This window comes from Solanum stenotomum, chromosome 7 (assembly GCF_019186545.1).
Source record: "Solanum stenotomum isolate F172 chromosome 7, ASM1918654v1, whole genome shotgun sequence".
Lineage (NCBI taxonomy): Eukaryota > Viridiplantae > Streptophyta > Magnoliopsida > Solanales > Solanaceae > Solanum > Solanum stenotomum.
In genome coordinates this window covers 782,016-805,762 of record NC_064288.1, presented here as the reverse complement: position 1 = coordinate 805,762, position 23,747 = coordinate 782,016, and the positions used below count along the sequence as shown (strand labels likewise).

Genomic DNA, 23,747 nt, shown 5'->3' with positions numbered 1-23,747 from the left:
GAGCTGAAAAGGAATGTTGTACGTACACCTGCTTCGATGTAGACCAATCGCTGCCAATTTGTATACTGGTTGTTATTTCAAGGCAAAAATAGATCCAATTTGTATACTGTACTCACAGTTACATTGTGACAATTGATGCAAAGCCAACTGCAGTGTGTGCACTCTTACATTTTCTGTTGGGAGTTCGGGTTGGTGTGGGGCGCAAAAGGCAAAGGAGAACGATGACATTGTGTCAAACCTGTACCGCATTAGAAATAGATGTGAAAAAGGGATGAGATGGAAGATATTTAATATATTTATTTTGTATAAATGTCTTGACATAATTTTGTTGGAGTTGGTATAATTGAAAATTCCTTTACAAGTATAACTGGTTGCTACTCTTCCTTTATATACAGTCGCCCGACACCATATAACCTAATGTTGTTTGCTTCTATACTTGTCAAGAAGGTGGGAGGAGAGAAAATTGACAACTAGAAGAAAAGAAGTCAGGTTGCACTGAACAAAACTTTCTTCCCCAAGCTTTCAACAGCTGGGCAAGTACTCTTCACCAGGCAAGGCCACTAAATTAGCATTCTAGAAACTGTTTGTTCTCTGACCAACTGCAGCCCGTGGACCATCCCAAAACACCTAGGATCATGTCAATCTTCAAACTTGCACCAACCTGCGGGAGCTGAGAATTCATAAAGTAGCACATATAAAGAGAGAGAGATTACTGAAGCATGTTCAGAAGACATACCAAGCTCTCTAGGTCGGCTTCAATATGAAATAGCACAACACCAATCCCCTTTTCTCTATCCGTCTCAGCCTGCAGTTTTATTGAAGTAACAATCCAGTCACCTCACAATTGAGAATTCTAAAATAATTGAAACGGGAGGAGAATATGACTATTTAATTGCTTAAAGCTTTGTACATTTTTCAGAATGAATATTCAAAAGGTAATATCCCAAAAGAAGAATGAAATTTAATAGATAGAATTGTTTTAGTCCCTTCCTAGTAATAGTTCAGCACAAATTTCCTTTATTATCCTGCCCATTTCTTTCCCTCCCATGATGTTTTCAATCACGCCAGGTATGACATTCATCGTCTTCTTACTTCGCTATCAGGATATCAAGAAAAAAGAAGAAGCTATGTATGTTCTCCCACTGCACCAAGACGCAAGTACTAGATCAAATTGACTAACTTGAACTTGTAAAATCCTCTTTCAACACAGTTCTCATTGTTAGCTCCTGCTGGCTATTGCTGAAGTAGTAATGATTAAAGAGCTATCAGTGTCTTGTACTTTGTCACAAACTGCCTAATATAGCTAGCTAATAAAGGTGTCTAGTTCCTGCTGAATCAAGGTTCAGCTATTAAATATAAAACAAATATTGAAATTTTTCACATATGCAAGCTAGTTCAGACATCAACTGCAGACAGCTTCACAGTCAACCCAGACCATATTAAAATGTTGATTATCAATATGTATAGCTCAGGAGTTTAAACCTAGATGAAAAATGATATGATAAATGTTCCAACTCACCGCACAAGAACATATGGTGACGCCTACAGCTGCCAATGCTGAAGTAATATCCGCCATCATGCCTAAATGAATTATAGCGGTTTGAGATGTCAGCCATGACAAGTAATAAACCATGAAAAATGTTGGATACACATTAAAATTTCTATTAGTCAACAAATACCAGGTCATAGATAATGTTCATATGTAAATGAACATAAGGTTAATAAACTGGAATACATGTAGTTGGAACTATACAAAAATACATCAAAAATAAAAAAGAACAAAGTTAGATCTTCTACATCGATGGAATCCCACCCCCCACCCCCCAATCCCTACATACTCTCACACACTTCTCTGGTTATTCAAAAGTTTGATGTCATTCTTTTGAACTTGAAAATTTGATCCTCAAGGTAGTCAAACTTTTAAATACGTAATTCTGACAATCCTCTCTCTCACAACTAAACTAAATGTAGTGGCTAAGATTTTTCCACCCTTAACTAAAGTCTTGGATTAGATCCCTAGGAATGTTAGAACCTGTTGGTTGGGAGCACTTCAGGCCTAGCAGTAGATTTCAGTTATCAAATGCCTAAAGCCAAGGAAAAAACAAATACTAGCACTGCTAGTGGTAATGATTTTTCAAAGGACTTTAGAACCACCAATACATTGCAAAGTTCGCAAATGCATCTAATATAGATGAGCAGTGATGCCTTATCCAGTTTGATGCTCATTTGCAATAATTAGCCTCTGGACCAAACATTACCTTTTCGATCTATGCTGACAACACAAAACCACTGGACAGAGTGCCCTTCCAAGTTCTGCCAAGTTGCAACTTTGCTAGCCAGCCAGCCGTCCAATCCAGGCAGAACATCCCTGTACCTTGGTATGTTAGCAAGTATCATTTCACCAACACCATTTCCTTGTGACAATGTCTCCCCTGTGGCCTTCAAACTCATATGCTGCATGCACTTATTATGTTTCCCATTTACCTTGGGAATTTGAATACTACCACTACGGAGTTGGAAAATATCTTCACTATTTATCCTTGCAGATGATACCTCCATAACATTCTTGAGGATTTTCTCCCATGAATGTTTGGTTCCCTTTGAGTAATCTGCTAATTCTTCCACTGTGCTGTCCCCTTCAGACTCAGCAGCAAATTCCTTAACTGAATCCACAGTTATTTCAGATGCTGATAGTGCAGCTTGCTCTCTCAAAAACTAAAGAAAAGATGAGCTCCACATCAGTTAATTTGTAGTAGTAGCAGTACATGATAAATTTCCATTCTAACTCTGCAGAGATACCTACTTTCATAATCTTGTGCCGGGCGCAACGAGTTTTTGCATGTTGAAGCCACTGTTTATGTCTCTCGAAAGCAGACTTGCTGGAGAGACCCTGAAGAAAGGAAAATAACCAGATGCTTGTAAATTACTTTTTTAAAAAAAATTGGTAATGTTCCAGATGCTTGTAAATTACCAGCATGATGAAGTAATTACTCGAATGCATCGAGTAAAACTTATCAGAGCTTACAGAACAAAACTAATGACGGCAATCTACATTTTTTTGGAATGTCACTAGGTGCAACTTGTTTTCCCTACTTCCATTATGGAAGTCATTTTCTTCATTTTTAAGGAGCTTGTTTTCATAAAGAAAATGTTTTACAAAATTTTTGACCAACCGAACATGAAAAATTTAGCAATCCCCAGGCTGCCCACAAAAGGAAGAGAAAAAAGAATAAAAGATAGAGAGCATAGGCAAAAGAAGGATGGGAATTCATAGCAACTAACATTGTAAGTGATAATCTCTACAACTTCTGCATTTGCAAGTACATGCATTGGTTTGACAAGATTACCATTCACCTGCAAACAGAAGATGCTGCAGTCACATCCAGATTCATGAAGCATTAAAAACCTATAGAACGGGATTATTTTATAAGGAGAGATATTATTGAAAACAGTATCAAGCTGATACTGTGAAAAAAACCTATAGTAACAAGATTGAGACCTTAGCAGCCACCATTTTATTGCCAATTTCAGTGTGTATCATATATGCGTAATCAATGACAGTAGCCCCCTTTGGGAGATGTTTTATCTGCAAATATAGCAAAGTGGTATAGCAATGATGTTACAGGACTCAAAAAGGGAACAAATTGAGTAGAAAAATCACACAGAAGTCACCTCTCCTCCGGGTGTAAAGACAAAGACACGACTGCCCAACAGATCTCTGGTAACAGTGTCCACAAATTCCCTAGAGCTCATGTTTCCAACGAACTCTTCTTGCCACTCCCTAATTGCATTCAGCCAGCCAATCTACATCAGAGAAGGAATTTTACCCCATAATAATAGTTACAGATGAAGCCCACACAGATATTAAGGCACTAGACAGTTTAGCAAAAGCAATATACTTTATACCCTGAGAGCAATATTGGCATTGTTAAGGCAGACTATTTTCCCTCCAGAACTTTTATCATTGGTTATAACATGCCCAACTAAACCATTTACAAAACCTTTCCCACTGTAATGTGCAGCAATGCCTCTTTCAGCTATGAGGTCCATCTCTTCAGTTCTTATCTGCCAAACATTACGCACGTATAACCAAGTTGCTCGACGATAATCAGAAACAAATAAGTGCTGACTTGTCAATAAACCAGAGGCAAATTCATAACATCAGAAAGTAAAATGCCAAAGACACTTCAACGGGATTATTTTTACTTTTTAAAAAAACATTTCAGGAGTATATATATATTCCCACACATAGTGAAACAAAATATTTTTAAATAATGGCTGAAATGTTAGTTTGATTGGGAAACATCAAAGGGGAGTGCAAATTTGAAGAGTGCAATGTATTTGAATTCTTGAAATTGAAATTTTCTAGAAGATAGAATGGTGTCAAACATTTTGGTACATTTCAAAATAGGTGGGACATACATATTGGAATAGAGGGAGTAACTGATATATTTATTATTCCTTAGTTTTGGGGGTGCCATGAGTATACCTGAACCTCCAAACGAAACATGCTCTCATAAAGAAATGGAATCACTGTTGTATGAAGACTTTGATAGCCATTAGGCTTAGGGGTGGCAATGTAGTCTTTCATCTGTTGCAAAATGTTACAGATAGAGCGACAAAAGTCCATTAGCATATGACAGAGGAAACGGATGCAGATACATTATCCAATACTTACAGCACGAGGGATAGGTGTCCAGATTCCATGTACTAGTCCAAGCAGATGATAGCATATCTGTAAAGGAAAAACATGTCAGAGATACCTCTATACAGTATACAGTATACATAAAGAGGTGCAAATTTCGGTATCGATTAAATAATTTATATTAGCAATTCTTTCTGCTCAATTTCCAAAGTAATAAAACTTAGGTACGATTTGTATATGATTTACAATACATTATTAAGTGATCTTATTTCAAACCAAAATGCATTGATCACAAAGTGATATCTAATGAACTCTGTTTCCACGAACAAAATAGTATACCACCATCACCCCCAACCCCAACCCCTTTTTTTCTCTTTAATGTTAGGAAATACAAGTTGTAGCAAGTTGTACACTTCCCAAAGTTCTGGTCAAAGGTTTGGAAATTGAAACCCACTAGAACTTTGAATAATATACATCATAAACAACCTTAGAAGTTTTACCAATAAAAAAAAAGACAACCTTAGAAGTTTCGTAAAACCAAACAAAGTATTAAACTTCAAAGAAAGTTGTATCTGCATTGTCATAACACATTACCTGCTGTGCATTGCAAAGGGGCCTAACTCCGACACAAGGCTTTGGTTTTATAATAATTCGAAGCTGGCAATCCAAATATACAAAAGTTAATACATAACAGTAGACATAAAGCAACATTATCTCTCAAATTTATCAAGCTTATCACAACAGAAGACCTGTGCAATTTGGTTTACTTCGTTTATTGAACTCTTAGACTTGAGTACTGCTTTGTAGATGCTGCAGATAAAATCAACAAAGCTGATGAGGCAATATTCACCATCACAACAACAAGGCAGAACACATAGAAGGCTCTCTAAACTTGCAAGAAATTTTCACTTAGACACCTCAATTGGGGATTGTACCTACCTTAATTCAAACTAAATTGTATCTATTAGACACAACTCACTGACATGAAATAGAGCTTAAATTTCACTACAACAGAGTGCATGAACAGCATAATCTCTTTTGCCTTCTCTCTCCTTAGTCCTCACCGGTCACCACCACCTTCACCACCATATCCACCCTAGGCAGTAGGCTCTCTCCCAGTCACCAACTCCACCACCACATCCAAAAGAGATTCTTCTTAGGTCACATGAAAGTCTGCTTTTCTACACCAAAAGCACTAGCATTTGCTTTTTCTTTCTTTATTTTTTTCCTGAACCTTTTCTCGTAATTATCCAGTTTAGTCTAGAAGATTCATGGCTGCGAATAAATGGCCAAGGTTATTGCTTATAATGAGAGTTCTTGAATTTCCCATATATGCTTTAGTTTCTCATATTTGAATGAAAGCTCGAGTTTTCCATATAGGATTTCTCAAATTTGAATAAGACACCATAAAAAAAATGGGGTCCACGACAGATGACGGAGCGCTGTTGGGGGGGGGTCAGTGATCCATAGTAAGTGGGGGCATCTGTTGGCCTTTCTCTCTCAATTGTCTTGTGTCTCTACTTTCTGACTCCAAGAGTTTGCTTTTGTTACACCTCAATAACTGATGAACTCAACTGTCTAAGACCTCTTAATTCATTGGTTTCTCGAGCTCATCTCAATCACTCTGGAATAAAGAAAATGGTTTTCAAAAGGAGCTAAAGAAGTCAGTCTTAGAGAACCATCACTGCCAGCGACCACGGTGGGCAGCGGGGAGTTCCTGGAAAATGCATTTGAGAAGGAAAAGTAGTTTTTTCCCCCTTTATTGCTTCAAAATCCTTCTTCTCAATTTGCTTTCTTAGTGTAGCCAAGTTAATGTGCGTGCAGCAGTTCACACTGTTTTCGTTAGTAGCTAGTAACGAGTGGTTTAATAGGCACAAATTGGCTTGAGTTCTGTTACTCAATAGGTATAAGCCTTGAGGTGTCTAAGTGAAAATTGCTTTCAAGTTAAGAGGACAATTATGTATTCTTCACCAACAACAAAATACTTACCTATAGGAATGTTACTAACAGGGACACATTTCCAGCATGAATAAAAAAAATTAAGACCAGAAGAACCGGAAACTTCTTCAATAGCTTTGCTATGGAAAATGTACACTAGCACCCAGGCCATGCCAGAGTTTGGAATGAGCTGGAACAGATCTATGCAAAAAGATCACTATGGGCTAAAAAATATTGCAAAAAAATGCCTTACTTTGCTTCATTAGATTTGGAAAGAAATTGGAGAAAATGACTTGTGGGTCCAGTACTGGATATTCCCTAGATCTTAACAGGAGTGCTAACTGTATAACTTTCTCTCCTCTTTCCACTCCAAAAATGCACAACCATTATGAGGAATTGCAAAATTAAAAAGAAAGAGGAACCACTCTTGAGGGCAGAAGAGCAACATGCTGATCCAGTGGTTGTCATTAATCAGCAATTTATCAGCTAACAGTAAACCCGATGATAGAGCAACTTTTTTTATCAGACAGATGGTAGAATTTCACTCTTTCCTTTGAGGCTGGGAGAACCCACCAGTAAAAAAGTACTACACCAAATAAAGAGAATCTAGAAAGAGAAAGAGAACTGCTAGAATGCCTGAGACGGAAACAAACAACAAACTAAATATGAAATTAGTAGCAGGAAATAGGCATATGAGCACCTGTAAGGTTCCTTGCATATTGATTGAATTTCCGTCTTCACAGTCACAAGTTCTAGGAATTGGTCTTCCTCTATTTTCTTCATCAATATTCTTTTTGCCTAGGGAAAAAAAACCATGCAATTAGGAGGAGGTAACTGATAACTACATAAGAGTTGCATAAACACCACAGTGATGACAGATGATGTTCTCACTTCTCAGCTTCTAAGTAAAAGTTGCATGTCGCAGTGTGGATGATGGGATGACTGAGGTTTTCTAGTAATCAAATTTCAGAAGGGTGAGGGATAGGTACCTCTTCGAGTTCCTTTTCATGTTCTTTATAAAGTTCTGCAATCCTACGCTGCACCCTGACATAGTCTTGAGCATTTGTATACATAAATGCTAAGTTTTCAAGCTCTGACTGCATGATGAGAAGTCAAACGTTCATCAAACTAAGCAGATATAAGAATATAAGTTAGAAGAAAAGAAACTGTACATAATGAAACAAGCAACAGTTAACCCAAAATTTCAAGCCTCTTTAATTTCCAAAGGAAGTGGCCCACCCAGCCTTCACTCTCTCACCAGGCAAAAGAAACACAGTTCCATTCCATTTAGGATAAAGGAGGCTACGAGTATTACTATCATTAAACATATCCAGCAAAAGGATTAAGAAAATGAGATCCTCCATATACATTAACTGTTATACAGTTCTAAAGGCCACACAACCAGTCACTAGGGGGAAGGAAGAAGAAAAGGAATTTTCAGTTAGGGAAATATCTTAGGCATGTCAAAGCATGTAAAACTCTTGAGGAAGCTAAAGAGAAACCTTGATTTGGTATATTCCGAGAAGTTTTGCCAAAGGAGCAAAAACCTGCAGCGTCTCTGTTGCGATTCCAGACTGATGGGGACATAGAGCAGCAAGAGTGTTAGAGATTGGATAGAAACAGGCAGAAAAAGAAAAAAAATACCATCTACATACCTGCTTGTGTGGAGGCATGTGCGAAAGAGTGCGCATGTTATGTAATCTATCAGCTAATTTGACAATTATAACACGGACCTGAAACAGAAACATTTGAAGTAACGGATTGTGAAGAAAGTAACGAAATTTGTGCAAGTTATTAGAGGCATTACCTCCTCTGTCATGGAAAGAAACATCTGCCTAAGGTCATCAGCTTTGACATCCTGTACATGGCTTTCATCCTTGCACTTGATCTTTCCCAGCTTGGATACCTAGCACATCAATCCCATTTACATCAAATCAAATTTGTTACCTACACAAACAAATCAGCACACACAAGAAAAAGATGGAGAAAAGAAGATTCTACAGTAACTATATCTTCTGAAAAACTACCTTAGTCTCCCCTTCAACAATACGGCGAACTGTTGCACCAAATTCCTTCTCTATTCTTTCAAAAGTAACTACATCTGTGTCCTCTACAGTATCATGTAATAACCCAGCAGCAACCGACTCCCAATCCAATTCCTCAAAATAGAAAAAAGAAAAGTCAAAGTGAGTATATTCCTTCCTAGCCAGGAGAGTACAATAGTTCCACACATCTTACAAGCTGTCCAAGGATCTGTGCAACTGCAACTGGGTGAATAATAAAGGGCTCTCCACTACGACGCTTTTGACCATCATGTGCCTCAAAAGCAAGCTGTAATAATGATCAGTAGATAAGAGTTTCTTTTAATATAGTGATTTAGATGGAGATCATGGCATACCAAGTATTTGGTAACAGATGCTTATCTTGCACAGACAGAAAAGGAGGAAGGAATTTAAAGCCGGGGATAAGATCAATCATGTTGAATTTTGATGATATGGGAATATACTTACATTCAAAGCCTTACGAACCAATTCCAATTCCTTGCAAGAAAGATATGAAATAGTAGGTTTAAGATCCTGCACAAGAGATAACTGACATTATCAAAATACTGACATAACATACAATTGAATTAGCCAATGACCATAAAATTCAAGCACTTAGAAGTGAGAGGTTGTTCTGTATCTTCAATTAATGTAGTAAGAAATGCACACTAAAGACCGCACCTGCTTAAAGTTCAACATTGAAAGAAATGAAAGTTTTATGTATGGGAAAAGAACAACAGTAGAATATGAATTAGACGTTCTGAGACTGGATTGGGCTTTCTACTTCTAGTCCGAACATTTAGCAGTCTAAAACTTCCCATTAGTTCCTTCCAGAGAAATTTTGCTTATTCACAACTGGAAAATCTTAGTGCTTCTTAATTTCAAACAAAAGTAACTGTTAATCACAACTCATGATCTTTCCATCATGACAGAGAGTAAATATTTAGCCAAGCTTTGTCGATGATGCCAGGAATCAGAGATGATTTATAGCTAGAGGATCACAAACCTCCCACAAACTTTCAGGAGATATCTCTACATACGACTCTGAAGAAAATGATGAAGAGCAACACAATTTCCATTTGCTAGAAGCAGATAGTAGAAGCATTGAGCCAGGGACTCCTCGCAGAACTTCAACAGGGTAGCGTTCATCTATATCAGAAGTATAACATCTCTGCCACAAGTAAAAACTAGTAAGACAAAAGAATGTGATAGATATAACAGCTTCTCAAGAAAATCAACTATAAAACCTTTATGTATAACTTCTCAAAAAATACATATATTATGTATGCTCAAAGAAAAATATACATGTCTACGTGAATCCAGCTTAAACTCATTCTAATTGAATCCTTGATTCAGCTCTCGAGAAAAGCATTTTGGGAAACTAGATAGGGTCCAAAATCAAAGCCTTATCCATGTATTTGCTACAGTATGCCCATTTCAATTTTAATAACGTGTCATTTTATGAATCTCTATGACATTTAGCACTAGGCTGTGTTAGGCATAAGTATTGAAGAAGAGCAGATGTTGTATATCAGAAACTTTGAAACAATTACACCTCAATTCCAATTTGGTTGGGGTACAATATATGAGTTCTTGCCATACACTCCACTCAGTTAAGGTCCCTGAAACTTAATGACCAACAAAAGAAATTCTTAAGATACAGAATCACCTTTTTTACCTTTTCTTACCTCATTCATCAAGCCTAGCTAGGTTTAAACAGAAAAAACCAAAGGCCACACTAGAAATATATGAGTGCATAATCCATCTATGTACTTCAATTATCAGATATCAATCTTCTAATAGCTAGCAATCCGTGGCCCTATACAAATCGTATCTTTCCTAAAGGCTTACTCTAAGGTTTAAATAATGTCCATGCTTTGACAAGAAGAAATAAATGAAGGAGCTCACCTAATAACCTGGAGACCAGGGTACAGAAGAGATGAAATATGCTAAGAGATATTTTTCCGTGCATTGGTCGGTAGAGTTGCACAGTACCTTTACCGGTGGGAGGTAGTAGGTACCTAGTCGAATATTAGAGGAACGCGCAAGTTGGCTTAAGCAATATTGTTATTAAAAAAAACTTTTTAGCTTGCTGAACATAATGTGTCAGTTAAAAGGTGGATGGAATGGAAAGAAAACATGATTCATCTCAACTTAAATTCTGAAACATATATCAAGAAGTACTGAGGTCAAGTTCTCTAAGTCGGCCTCCTCATATTAACAAAGAACAAGAATCTAACGAACTACTTATCAAAAAAGAATCAAACAAACTACACTTTAAATGATATACAGATATAATCTATGAATGTTCTAATGAGAATATGAACTGTTCTACTGAGTTATAAAAAAAGTTCTACATCGGGTGTTTTAAAGATTTTGAGATACTCTATTTATTCACTTAAGGTTTCAAGTTAGATGCTTAAAATTTTTCATCTGATATCAAACTTAACCTTTACTAAGTTCATCTTACATCTGTAAGTCCCAATTCAAGTCTACATGTGAACTCAAAATTGAGTTACATTTGGAAGGTTGTTGAGCTCTATAGAAACATGCCACAGTGGGTATCAAAGACATTAAAGTGAGTCTGTATAAATCTTGTGCAACTACATACGTTGCCTTAAAGTTCTGAATTGGATTCTCAGATTTCTCCACATGTTCCACAGATAAGTAACGCAATAAAAACGACCAAAATTTGCACAAAGATTATTTATTTATATATGAATGAAACTTGCAGTAGTAACCACCAAATTTCCTACAAACTCCTCTAGCAAAGACTACTAATTTAACCATAAACAACGCAAAAAAGAAAAGAGACCAATTCATAGCAAATCAATCATCTGTCTCAACACACACAAGTTACTATCACAGGCAAAACGTGAATGACCAACAAGTTTTTTAAAAGTTCAAGGCAGCAAAGCCTCTGAAGCTGAAGACTTAATTGTAAAAAACAAACCTAAACTATCACTTTTTTCACGAGTTTCATACCTCAACTATCATCTTTTTGAGAGTTTCATACCTCAACTATCACTCCCTTATTATTAAAACACACCTCGATATTGAGTTGGCCTACAGGCGCATGTTGTCAATTGGGAACAAATATTTGGCCAACTAAGCGTTGAGGTGTGTTTTCATACAAAAGGATTTGTAGTGATAGTATAGGTAGGCAAAGAGAACAATGGATAGTTGAGGTACGGAACTCGTAAAAAAGTGATAGTGTAGGTGTGTTTTTGACCATTAACTCAAACTAAAATAAAGCTTTTTGGACTCAAATTTGCTTTCACTCAATGAGATTAATTCCAGACAGTGTAAGTTGGGAGTTGAGTAAACTTACACATCGGCGGAGACGATCTCTTCTTCCATATCGCCCAAAAGGAGTAGAGGAACACTGAGTAGGATGGGTTGTGCTTGCAAGGAACCCAGTCAAGGCCCTTGGTGCCTTCCATGCACAAGATAACGCGCTACAGTCGAGTCTTCCACTCACATCTCCTTTCCAAGACTTACATATATTCACACATTCGATAGAAACTGCAAAATTGAAATTTTAACAAATTTACACATCATTCACGATAGATCCAATATTCGGACGAGCAATTTTAGTAGATTTAGTGAACCTCCAGATACAAAAAACCTCTAATTTTTCCTTGCAACACAAATTGTTTACCAGTGGAATGAAAAGAAATGGAATAGACTTAACATAACTTAGATAGCCTGAGTTCAACTAATTCACAATTAAGATGTACTATCCATTGATTAACACACCATTCACGCACAATGAAATGAAATTAATAAACAGTTCACACATCATTCATGTTAGCTCCACGAATAATCATAAGTAGATTTAGTAAACCTCCAGCCACTAGAAACCTCTTATTTGCCTTGCAACACAAACTATTTAGCAGTGGAATGAAATAGACTTACATAACTTAAATAGCCTGAGCTCAACTATTTCGCAATTTAGGTGTTTGTATCAATTGATTGATTCACATATCATTCATATTAGCTCCACAAGTATGTTAGTAGATTTAGTGAACCTCCAGCTACTGTAAACCTCTAATTTGCCCTTGCAACACAAATTACTTAGCAGTGGAATGAAACAGACTTTAGATAACCTAAATACACTGAACTCGACTAATTCGCTATAAAGGTTTATGTATCAATTGATTAACACGCCATTTTCGCACAATGAAATGAAATTAATAATCGCAGTGATTACCTGACATTGAAGTAGCAGAAGCCATATCTATTCAAAAGCATCGGTACACAGTAGAGAAGCAGAATTGAAAGCAGACGCTTAAGAAAAATCAAGCCAACCGGAACAAAAACTCGTTCGTCTGGAAATACAAAGATGCAGCAGATACATACACATATTCGGCCGGAGAGGGATGGTAAAATCACAGCGAGTGAAGAGGATCAAAAGATGATTAGCATTCAGAGCTGCTGCTGCGACGATTGCGGTCAGGGGAAAATTGTGGAATTCAGAGAAATTAGGGAGCAGAGGATAAGCCAATGGTGGAGCAAGCGAGCGAATATGAGAGAGAAACTGAGCCAACAAAATGGCAAGGAGATAATCTAGAGAGAGGGGGGGGAGAGATATTTCAGTCACGGAGATTTCACCCTAAGACCACACGATTAAAAAAAAAGTTTGATAAAGATATTTTATTTTATTTTTGAAAAAACATTTTATTTTATTATAATCTCTAAAATTTTATAATATTTAAACAAAAATTCTCTCGCATACATAACTCTCCTCTCTGATATATCCTTCATTCTTTGATACATTCCTCCACTCTTGTATATATCCTCCTATTCCCTTTTCGGTACATCATTATACAGTCTCTAATACCTTACTCCTCTCTTAGATACATCTCTCTCATTTATATCCGGATGTGTGCTGATGTATCCAGAAGTATTCAAAATTCATAAATTTTAACGAATTTTTGTAATTTAAAGAAGAATAGAAAAAAATGTAATTAGCTCTTGACACTATCGAATTTACGTAAATTATAATTTTTTCTCTTTTTTTTGTCTCTTTTTTTGGGCTTTGGGTATGAAGCGGATATATTTTAAGAATCCTAGTATTTTTATTTTTAATTGATAAAGATTATTAAAAAGGGGTAACTTATTAAAGATAGATTTTGCTATTATTTTACTAAATAATATTTTATTTTGATCTTTCCTAAATTCTAAATAGTGTCTTGATAGAATTAGAAATGGTGTCTTTTTATTAGATTGAAATCTTGCTAGGTTAAAATATCCGCTACTATATCGAACCATTAAATTCTGCAACTTCCTTAATAATATAACCTGCATGAGACAATAATAAATTCATAAGTTGATTGAGCATATTCTAATAACTAGTCAATAATCTATCTTCTATATTACCTTAAAAGCATGAACTCATAACTTGAATGTTAAATTACTATAATATCCCTAACTTAAGTTGTGACTTCTTCGATAAGTTGTGACTTTTTTCAAAGGGTTGTGATTTTTCGATGAGTTGTGACTTTTTTAATAAGTTGTGACTTTTTCAATAAGTTATGACTTTTCCAAAGAGTTGCGACTTTTTCAATAAGTTGTGACTTTTCCAAAGAGTTGTGACTTTTTCAATAAGTTGTGACTTTTTCAATAAGTTGTGACTTCTCGGAAAGGTCATGATCTTTCAGATAATACACAAAAAACNTCTGCAACTTCCTTAATAATATAACCTGCATGAGACAATAATAAATTCATAAGTTGATTGAGCATATTCTAATAACTAGTCTATAATCTATCTTCTATATTACCTTAAAAGCATGAACTCCTAACTTGAATGTTAAATTATTATAATATCTCTAACTTAAGTTGTGACTTCTTCGATGAGTTGTGATTTTTTTCAAAGGGTTGTGATTTTTCGATGAGATGTGACTTTTCCAATAAGTTGCGATTTTTCCAATAAGTTGTGACTTTTCCAAAGAGTTGCGACTTTTTCAATAAGTTGTGACTTTTTCAAAGTGTTGTGACTTCTCGAAAAGGTCATGATCTTTCAGATAAGATACAAAAAACTATCCTTTGTTGACTATAAATAGAGGACTTTCTCTCATTTTCCGACCATAATTTTTTCTAATCTTCTACTCTTCCTCTTCTTGCATTTTAATTTTTTTTGTGTAATTTATTGTCGTTTGAGTGAGTTTGAAGTTTAGCGGAATATGAGGTACCACTATTCTGATGAAGTAAGTATTTCTATCCTAAGAAGATATATTCCATAACCTGGAATACTTGGGGAAAATAGTATAATTTTGATGATATAATAATTTTTTTTTTGCTTAATATACACATTAGTATGTAATGTTCCAATATATGAAGTTAAGTCTAAATGCATTTGTTTTTGTTAACAATTTCTCTTGTGATGTAGATATATGCTTTTGAATTTTTTTTTCCAAAATGTAGAGAATTGTCACGATTTGTTTTTGATGTTCAAGACAAAATAATGACTTTACGTACTTATCAGGTTAGATGACAAGAAAAATACAAAATAAATATTGTCTATAAGGTAATATTAGTGAGATAAGACTAATTACATGATTGAACCTAATCAAATTGAAATAAATATATACATAATTGCATTTAACTAATAAAAATTTCACTGACCATCTTCATAGGTTTGCGTGAATAAGAGATATATACGATGATCCATTTTGAACATTCACAAAAGAACCTGTAATAATATTTTTTGCTAAGCTTATTATTCAAATCTTCACTTAACTAAGCAATACTATTTACCATAACATATATTTTTGAAATTGATAATCACGTGCAACACACGTGTCAGAAAACTAGTATCTCAAAAAAGCCAATTTCTATTTTTCTATAATAAAGAACTTTTGTTGTAGAAGCTCATAATAAATAAATAAAAAAGAATAAGAGCTCCCTCTACTTGTGAATTTTCATAACTTTAACCAAATTATTAACAATTACACATTCATTTATTAATGTTTTATCTTATGTTTGTATATTCACTCTGTATTCGAGAATATGATTTTAGTTTTTACAAAATAATATATTTTTTACGTAGATGAATGAAAAATACATATTTTAGTAAATTAAAATGAATTGATCATATATCATAAAAAATTAAATTAAAAGTAAAACTAATCAATAATTAAAGAACCAAAAATATTACTCCTCTTAGGTTGAGTTTTCATTAGACTAATGAATGGGTTTCCTTTTGTTTCACAAACAGAGTTATTTATTTTTTGTGATTTCCCATATTTAGTGTCCGAAATTTATATTAGAATTTGATTAAATTTATATTTCCGTCGAAAAATCTCACATTGAGAGGTAAAGCATTGCCTAACATGGATTAGTTATGGGCCTTGACAAATGACACCTATTGCTTTATGATCATGATATACATGAGAATTGATATTTCGAAGTCTACGTGACACAAATAAATCATGCTTTTACTAAAGCATGTGTGTCACACATGACACACGGGAGGAAAAAATTGGCATCTCGAATATGTACACAATTTATTCTTGCATTTTACTCATATACGTAAACAAATTTGACCTTGTCAACAATGAACGCCATCATTCTAAGAATGATAAGTCCCGTTTGCATGAGTTCATTCATATTGTTGGTTTCAAGTTCAAATAAAGAAGAAGGATTATTGAAAATCAATCGAAAATTAAATAAAATTGCAAATATTTATTCATAAAGTGAACAATATATATGTAATGTGGCATATTGGAATATTTTGGTACTTTATTTATAAACTATAATTTGTCCTTTCAAATTATCTGTCATTTAATTTTGTCCATTGTACGAGTAAATGTGTGATTGTAACATTGTGATTATCGCTCTAATTAAATGTGGATCGCAATTGGAGGGTTTATTTTGGAATGACGCTATCAATAATATAGGCTTTTGCGCCCCACCACCAACCCGAACTCCCAACAGAAAATGTAAGAGTGCACACATTGCAGTTGACTATACATGCTAAGTTTGCATCAATTGTCACAATGAAATACAAATTGGATCTAACTTTGTCTTCAAATAATAGGCTTAAAAATACACTTGTCCAACAAAATCAGTTACGTTAAGCATGCGTTTAAAGCATAAGAGCAAGTCAAAGAAAAAGATGCATGTAAGCTGATGAGTCTGTTACACCAGACTTCCTATGGCTCTATACTGATCTCCTTGAAGAAATCTTGTGTTCCATATAGCCAAACTTCATAATGTGTACTCCATTTCGCTTTCTTTTACATGTCCATCATTTTTCTCCTCTCGAAGGCAGCGCTTAGTCTACATTGCAGCAGGTGCACGTACACCATTCCTTTTTTCCTCTCAAACTATTCATATATTTATTTATTTATGTCTAGTCTGACACCTATTATATAAGTGAGTGCAATACTATTTCGCACTCACTGATTTCAAATCTTGAATCCGCCTATAACAGAAGGAAAAATGCCTTTAAGCACAAGGTACCAGATTAGCACTAGTAGTGCTCCCAAAAGCACTCTCCTTCTCCTGGTTATTGCAGCTATATCATTCAGGTACATGAACTTCGTTCGGTAGCTATCAATGCCATCATAGTTCTGTTGGCAACTTGTTATGGCGACATCATTCTGTGTGCTTACCAAATTGCAGTTTTCTAGAATGCATAGTTCATCTTTTTCAATTTTGGTTCCTTTTTCCTCTTTTTTCATATTCTCTACTTTATGTTCCAACAGAAGTTCCTGGTTTGAGTCAGCTGGCCAAATTTTGTCACTGTTGGAGTGCTCAGAGGAGTTTCTTGCTCCTTCCAAGATGTCATCTTCAACTTCCTGTGCATCATCATCTTTGTCTATGTCGTTGTCATTGTCATCAACATCTTCTTCTTCTACTTCTTTTTCTTCATAAACAAAAACACTTTCTTCTATGTCATCCTTCAGTTCTTTGCTATGCACTTCCAGATCTTTCTCTGCCTCAATGTCCATAGATAGCCTCTTTGTGGCCTCATTGTCTTCCTCCAAAACATTTCCTTGACAATTTTGTTCTAAGTTAGACTTCTCAACCAACTGGATAGGGGAATGATCTGCTTCTGGGCTCTGCTCTATACTTGCTGCAGGATCCATCACATTTGTTTCTTTTTCTTTTATCACTTGAATCACTTCAGCAGAATGCTGATTATCTACCGAGGCGTTTCTGATTTCAGAGGCAGCCAAATTTTGCACGTCCATAATGTAAGTTCCGCAGTGGCTGTTTTCTGATGTTGCCTCCTCATAGCAGGATTTTGCCTGATTATTCTCATTGGCACGCTCTTTTTCATCACTGAATTGGATTCGTACATCGCATTTCTTGACAAATTGATCAATCTGAGTTTCTGCATTAGCACATTGTTCTTCAAAATGCATAATCTGTTCATAACCTTTATCTTCATCTTCATAAGCTTCAGCTGAATGCTCATCGTCTATCGAGTCATTTCTGATTGCAGAGGCGTCCAAATTTTCCACGTTGATGCTGGGGCTGTTTTCTGATGTTGCTTCCTCATAGCAGGAATTTGCTTGATCATTCTCCTTGGCACACTCTTCTTCATCACTGAATTGCATTCGTACGTCAGACTTCTTGGCAATTTGATCAATCTGAGTTTCTGCATCAGCACATTGTCCTTCATCAGATGCTTTCATTAATTCAAAAGCAGATTTAAGTGGTTCATGCTCATTAGAAATGCTGGTTTCTTGATCACCCGTGGCTTGTTTTTCTTGTTCTTGAATTAGACCCTCCTCAATATTATCCGTCTCGATCACACCAGTATGTTGCAACTCATTTGATTCTCCTTTATCATTATCTACAAAGATTTCTCTTTTATAATCCATTTGCAAATCAGGATTGCTGAATATTGTCGCGTGAGCTTGATGCACACGCGATAGTACCTCAATCTTCTCATTTCCTTGGATTACATCAATTCTTACTCGAGAAACCTCATCCAGTTCCTGATCAGGATTAGGGAGAAACGAAATCTTGGTCTCCGATAACTCCAATCTTTCGAAAGAAGGAGCTTTTGGATGATCAGAGACTATAGCATTGAGGGTATCCCTTTTTCCATCAAGCTTAGGCTTCCCATCCTGGACCAAATTACTTGCATTATTAGATTTCATTACCTAATATTTCAAGTTGTTATGTAATTTCTCAATTCTTGAACCATGTTAAAATGCTTTCTTCTTTTTTCTTTTGGGAAAGAAACAAATGAGATAGTAAATACCTGAATTAAGCATGGAGTGGAGAACAAGGAGGTGGTAGAATCATTATGACATAACTTGTCAGTCTCATTGCTGAAATTTAAAATCAATTGGACATTACATTAGTTGGAGATGAAGTGACAGTTTTCTTATGAGCAGGACATAATGGAAGCAAAAGACTTAACTATAAAAGCTTATACCAAATTAGTTGGAATTAAGGTTTAATTAGTTGTTGTTACACTTTCTTAGCTATAAGTTTGTAAAAATTAAGTTTCAAATTTTGCAGGCAAAAAAGTACTTGTGATTTCACCATCATTAAAATATAGTTTATCGGGAATTTGGGCAGAGCTAGAGAGAAAGCTACGAGTCTTTTTTTTTTTTTGGTTTCCCACCCGGTGTCCGGAGCCCACATTGGAGCTCCGATTAAATCCAGATCGCACACTGCAAGGCCCGTTAGGAGGCTCGAACCCGAGACCTCTCGGTTAAGGGTGAAGCACTCCCACCAGTGCACCACAACCTATGTTGGTGAAAGCTACGAGTCAAAACTTTGTATTTGTGTTAAAAAAAATCACTTCATAGGTATAAGTTTGTCAAAAGTTTCAAATTTAACAAAGCCGGAAAATTACTTGTGACTTCTTTCTATCTGCCTAAACATCGGTACACAAAAGTTACTTGTGATTTCTTCCTATATGCCTAAACATCGGTAGACAAAAATTAGTTGTGCTTTCTTCCTATCTGCCTAAACATAGGTAGACAAAAATTACTTGTGTGTGATTTCTTCTCATCTGTCTAAACATCGATAGTATTTATATTGTATGAGATACCACGAACCTAATGAATAATCGAAGTACGTGCAAGCTAATTCAAACATCACCATCATTACAAAAATAGTTTTTCGGGTCTTTCTTAGGCTAATTAAAATCTTATATTCACCAGCCGAGCTATAGAGAAAGCTACGAGTCAAAACTTTATATTCATGTCTTTTATAAAAAAAATCACTTAATATACATATAACTAACTTTGAATTTATTAACTCGTAAACTCAAAATTCTGATTTCGCCTCTGATAATACTACTAACCTGGAAAGTTGTTGTTGTTCAGGTAGAATAAAATGAAGCCCTTTATTACTTGATTCATCTTCAATTTTCTCATTCCTCTCTTTCTTTGTAACATTCTTAGTGGATTTCTTGTTTTTTCTTGAAATCAAAAATGCAGAACCCATAGCAGCAGCTGTTATTAATGCTCCACCAAACAAAATTACACAACCAATGCCACTCACATTTTTTGTTGTGCTAATTTTCATCATGAGTTTTTGATTCTCTAATTTATTTGTTTTTTTGTTGGATTTGGAGTACTCATCCATCATAGTTTATCTAACACAAATTTTGTTGCTTGCTCCAAAGTTTTTGGGAGTGAAAATTAAAGGAGAATGGGCTGTTAGGTGAGTTTCTCAAAAAGAGTGCATTTTTTTTTCTTGGGATTATCAATGCTACAACAGCACTTTTGGTATGACTTTGGAAAGAGATGTTACTACTGCTGATTTTGTGCTGAAATATTTCGTGTACTTTTTAAGTGATTTTTAGTTATTTTATTTTATTTTACTTTTTAAGAGAGTTTTACCTTACCAAAAAAATTTTAAAGAATGTTTTATATAATCAAGATATTACTATTTATTAAGGGTCAATTAGTAAAAATATTTTTAATTTTTTAGAATGAGTATTTTTTTAAAGGGGTGTGTCTAAGCTAAAAATATCACTTATTTAAAAAATGAGGGAGTATTGAAATTAACTTTCCTTCTTATCTTTATTAAAATGATAGATAAGAAGATAGTGTTTTTGACTATTTTATCCTCTTAAAAAATCGAACAAAAACTAATTTTCTTTCGACATGTGAACTCATAACATTAGCACATCACAAGAAAAAAGGTACACATGCCTTAAACAAACATTAATAAAGATAGTGTTTTGACTATTTTATCCTCTTAAAAATACAAACCAAAACTACTTTGTTTTTGACATGTGAACTCATAACATTAGCCCATCACAAGGAAAAGTTACACCTGCTTTAAACACAACATTAATAAAGGACCTAACCTTGGCCACCTAAAGTTGATATTAATTTTTATTTACACACCTTGATTAAATTTTATTCATTTTAGAGATCTCATATTATATCATGTTGCATCAGTTTGACATTTTTTGTTGATGTGACATAGTGAGTGTATCAAACTCACTTACCAGCACGTCAAAAACTTATTTAATTATCTTTTATTTTATGTTTTCTTCTTCATCACCATTTTTAAATCAACATCTCCCAAAAGTTAAACTCCCTTCCAAAGAGAAGTAGATTTGATGGTGGTAATTAGTTAAAAGAAAAACAACTACTATTATAATAAATCAAACTATAATTAATTATGAAAAAATATAGAACCAATAGAGAAAACAACTGGGGAAGATCGAACAAAAGGAGTCTTGCGTGAGTGAAAAACTGACGGAAAAGATGATTGGGTAGGGGAGGGAAGGGGGTTCAGGGCTCAGGCTGTGTGCTATTCTTTTCTTCTTTTTTTTCTGAATTATTTGGGTTTTAAAATGACACATGTCATTGAGTGATTGATCATTTTTTTTCCTACTCAAAATTTATTATTTAAAAATTATTTTCAATATATATCACATGTCTTCATTTAATTCGTCACTTTGACACGTCATCAACGAGTGTGTTACACACATTTGATTGATTGTAAAAAAAATTATCAAAATGATACAACGAGGCATGACGTGAGGTATCTAAAATAAACAATGCATAATTAAGATTTCTAAGTGAAAATAGAGTCAACTTTAAGTGTTTACGATGGATTCGACCTTAATAAAGATAGCGGTTTGATTATTTATCCTCTTAAAAATGCAAACCAAAACCTTTTTATTTTTTTTTGAAATGTGAACTCGTAACATTAACCCATCACAAAGAAAAAGGACAATTAATATTTTGAGATATGTAACAACTATACGAGCGGACTCATTATTATAATTTTTAATTTAAAAAAATCAATTAGTTCCTTTACAAAATAATCTTGATCTTCCTCTCCACGTAATAATATTCATCACTATTGTTTGTCATGATTAAAAATATTATGAATTAAAATTAATCTTAAAATCTATATTTTTACATGCGAAAACAAAAATATTAATGACACAATTGAACCCACTTTAAAATAATCTTTCTATTTATTTTTGAATCATGACAAATATCAATTTGTCCTGAGTACCCCACAAATCCTCATTTATCAAAACCATCCTAATTAGTCGTGAAGATAAGCTAGAAAATATCATACAAAACGTTAAAAAAAATTTTAAAAAATGAAGTATTCAAATTCAAATTGGATATACAAACTTGAGTTTGAGTAAAATGTTAAAATATATTTTTCTTCTACTTTCTAAACTGCACTAATATAAATATTTACTTTGTTTAAAGTTTATAAATATTCTAAATATTTACTTTTCTTTTAAATTTAGGATCTACGATGATTGCAAAAACAAATAAATTATGTACTTTTAGTTTAGTTAAGAATTTTATATCAATAGTATTCCAATGGCAACTAAATATGTACTATTTTACGTGTCAGTTTGTTTATCCTATATTGATTTGATACAAAAATTTTAAAAGTAAAAAAAAAACTTTAATTTTTATAATTTTAAATTAAAAATATGTCAAATATAATCAAGCCAACTGTTGGGCTATTGCTCATGATCCAGCCAAAGGCTCATGGCCTAATCCTACTTGAAAAAGGATTGGAATTATTCTCTTTATTTGGTTTCCAATTCTATTAGGAAAAGGATTGGAATAGTAATCCTATTTGGAGTTGGTTTTGGTTTTGTAAGGAAAAGCACAACTCTATAAATAGAGGATGGTCTTGAGAGAATAATTCAGATTGCTCATTAGTATTGTCTTTGAAAGACATTAGGATATAAGAGAAGTTTTGAGAGAGCTTTCAACAAGAGATAAGAGAGAAGAAAAAAGGGTTCTTTTGTTGCAGTCTTTTATTCCGACCAGCAACCTTCAGATCGTGTTTTCCGATTAACTAACCGTTGGATCGGACTGAAATTTGTACTGAGTGTTCCTGACATCTTGGTGGTTGATTTGAACGGTAGAGATCGGATTCTAAGGACAGCAAGATCCTGTTTTAGGTCCCGAACAGCAGTTGGGTTTGGGTGGTGTTTCTTTCTATTTATCTTTTGTTGGTGTAGCTATTGTTTGTTCTCTTTTGGCACTTGTTGTGTAGCCATTAGAAGGATAATTGTAACTCTCTTATTGTTATAGTGAAGCAATTCGAATCTTGTCGATCCTGTGGTGGTTACCTTCGTTTTGAAGGATTTTTCCACGTTAAACTTGGTGTTCTTTATTTTAGATTTTCGTTTTCATCTTTTTCGTCACAACACCAACAACTAAACCTTTGGCACTAGTCCAACGGCCATAACATTTTGGTTGGTCTATTTCATCAAATTTGGTCCATCCATCTTGTACATTCTTTTAAGAATGTCCTTTAATGTTAATTTGTATTAAGTTTTTTGTATATACCATTTAAATTTTAACCTGTAAAAAGTTTTGACAAACATCATATAAGTAACTTCTGAAGTTTCGTATAGCCAACGTTCATGCGAAAAATTGTTGAATTCAATTATATATGCAGGACTTTCAAATAAAAATACCTAAACTTGACTTCAATCATATATGAAACTTTGTCTGAAGTTTGTTCAGAAAGTGGAAAACATGTAAAATTAATAAAGGCAAAATGGTCTGGTGGACCCTTGTACTTGTATGCGTTTGTATTGTGAACCTTTCTACTTACTTCTTTGTCATCTGGACCCTTGAACCCATCTAAACTCAACCTGTTGAACCCTTTCAACACATCGTGACTCTCAATCGCGC

The 23,747-nt window shown here is 34.5% G+C and overlaps 1 protein-coding gene and 1 pseudogene across 1 annotated transcript; both read right to left on the bottom strand.

Annotated features, from left to right (window-relative positions):
* Window positions 1–272: 272 nt before the first annotated feature.
* LOC125870235 (putative GTP diphosphokinase RSH1, chloroplastic) lies at window positions 273–13,252 on the bottom strand. Its single transcript, XM_049550610.1, has 24 exons — window positions 12,839–13,252; window positions 11,957–12,150; window positions 9,632–9,796; window positions 9,094–9,159; window positions 8,822–8,914; window positions 8,611–8,742; window positions 8,391–8,489; window positions 8,239–8,316; window positions 8,086–8,157; window positions 7,573–7,680; window positions 7,284–7,381; window positions 5,395–5,455; window positions 5,240–5,302; window positions 4,679–4,735; window positions 4,490–4,591; window positions 3,907–4,065; window positions 3,673–3,804; window positions 3,500–3,586; window positions 3,283–3,354; window positions 2,804–2,890; window positions 2,259–2,715; window positions 1,520–1,581; window positions 737–805; window positions 273–661 (listed from the first exon to the last, which is right to left on the bottom strand). Exons 1-24 carry the CDS (start codon window positions 12,861–12,863, stop codon window positions 566–568), a joined length of 2,634 nt encoding a protein of 877 aa, XP_049406567.1. The 5' UTR covers window positions 12,864–13,252; the 3' UTR covers window positions 273–565.
* A 3,775-nt stretch (window positions 13,253–17,027) lies between these two features.
* On the bottom strand, window positions 17,028–20,398 carry LOC125871214 (uncharacterized; annotated as a pseudogene).
* Window positions 20,399–23,747: the final 3,349 nt, after the last annotated feature.

Bases quoted from the DNA above. Each gene is read 5' to 3' on its own strand.
- LOC125870235 (XM_049550610.1), bottom strand. From the start codon at position 12,863: ATGGCTTCTGCTACTTCAATGTCAG. The intron at 7,382-7,572 runs GTACCTATCCCT...TTTTTTCCCTAG, and splicing joins ATGAAAAGGAACTCGAAGAG to GCAAAAAGAATATTGATGAA. The intron at 3,587-3,672 runs GTGACTTCTGTG...CTATATTTGCAG, and splicing joins TCTTTACACCCGGAGGAGAG to ATAAAACATCTCCCAAAGGG.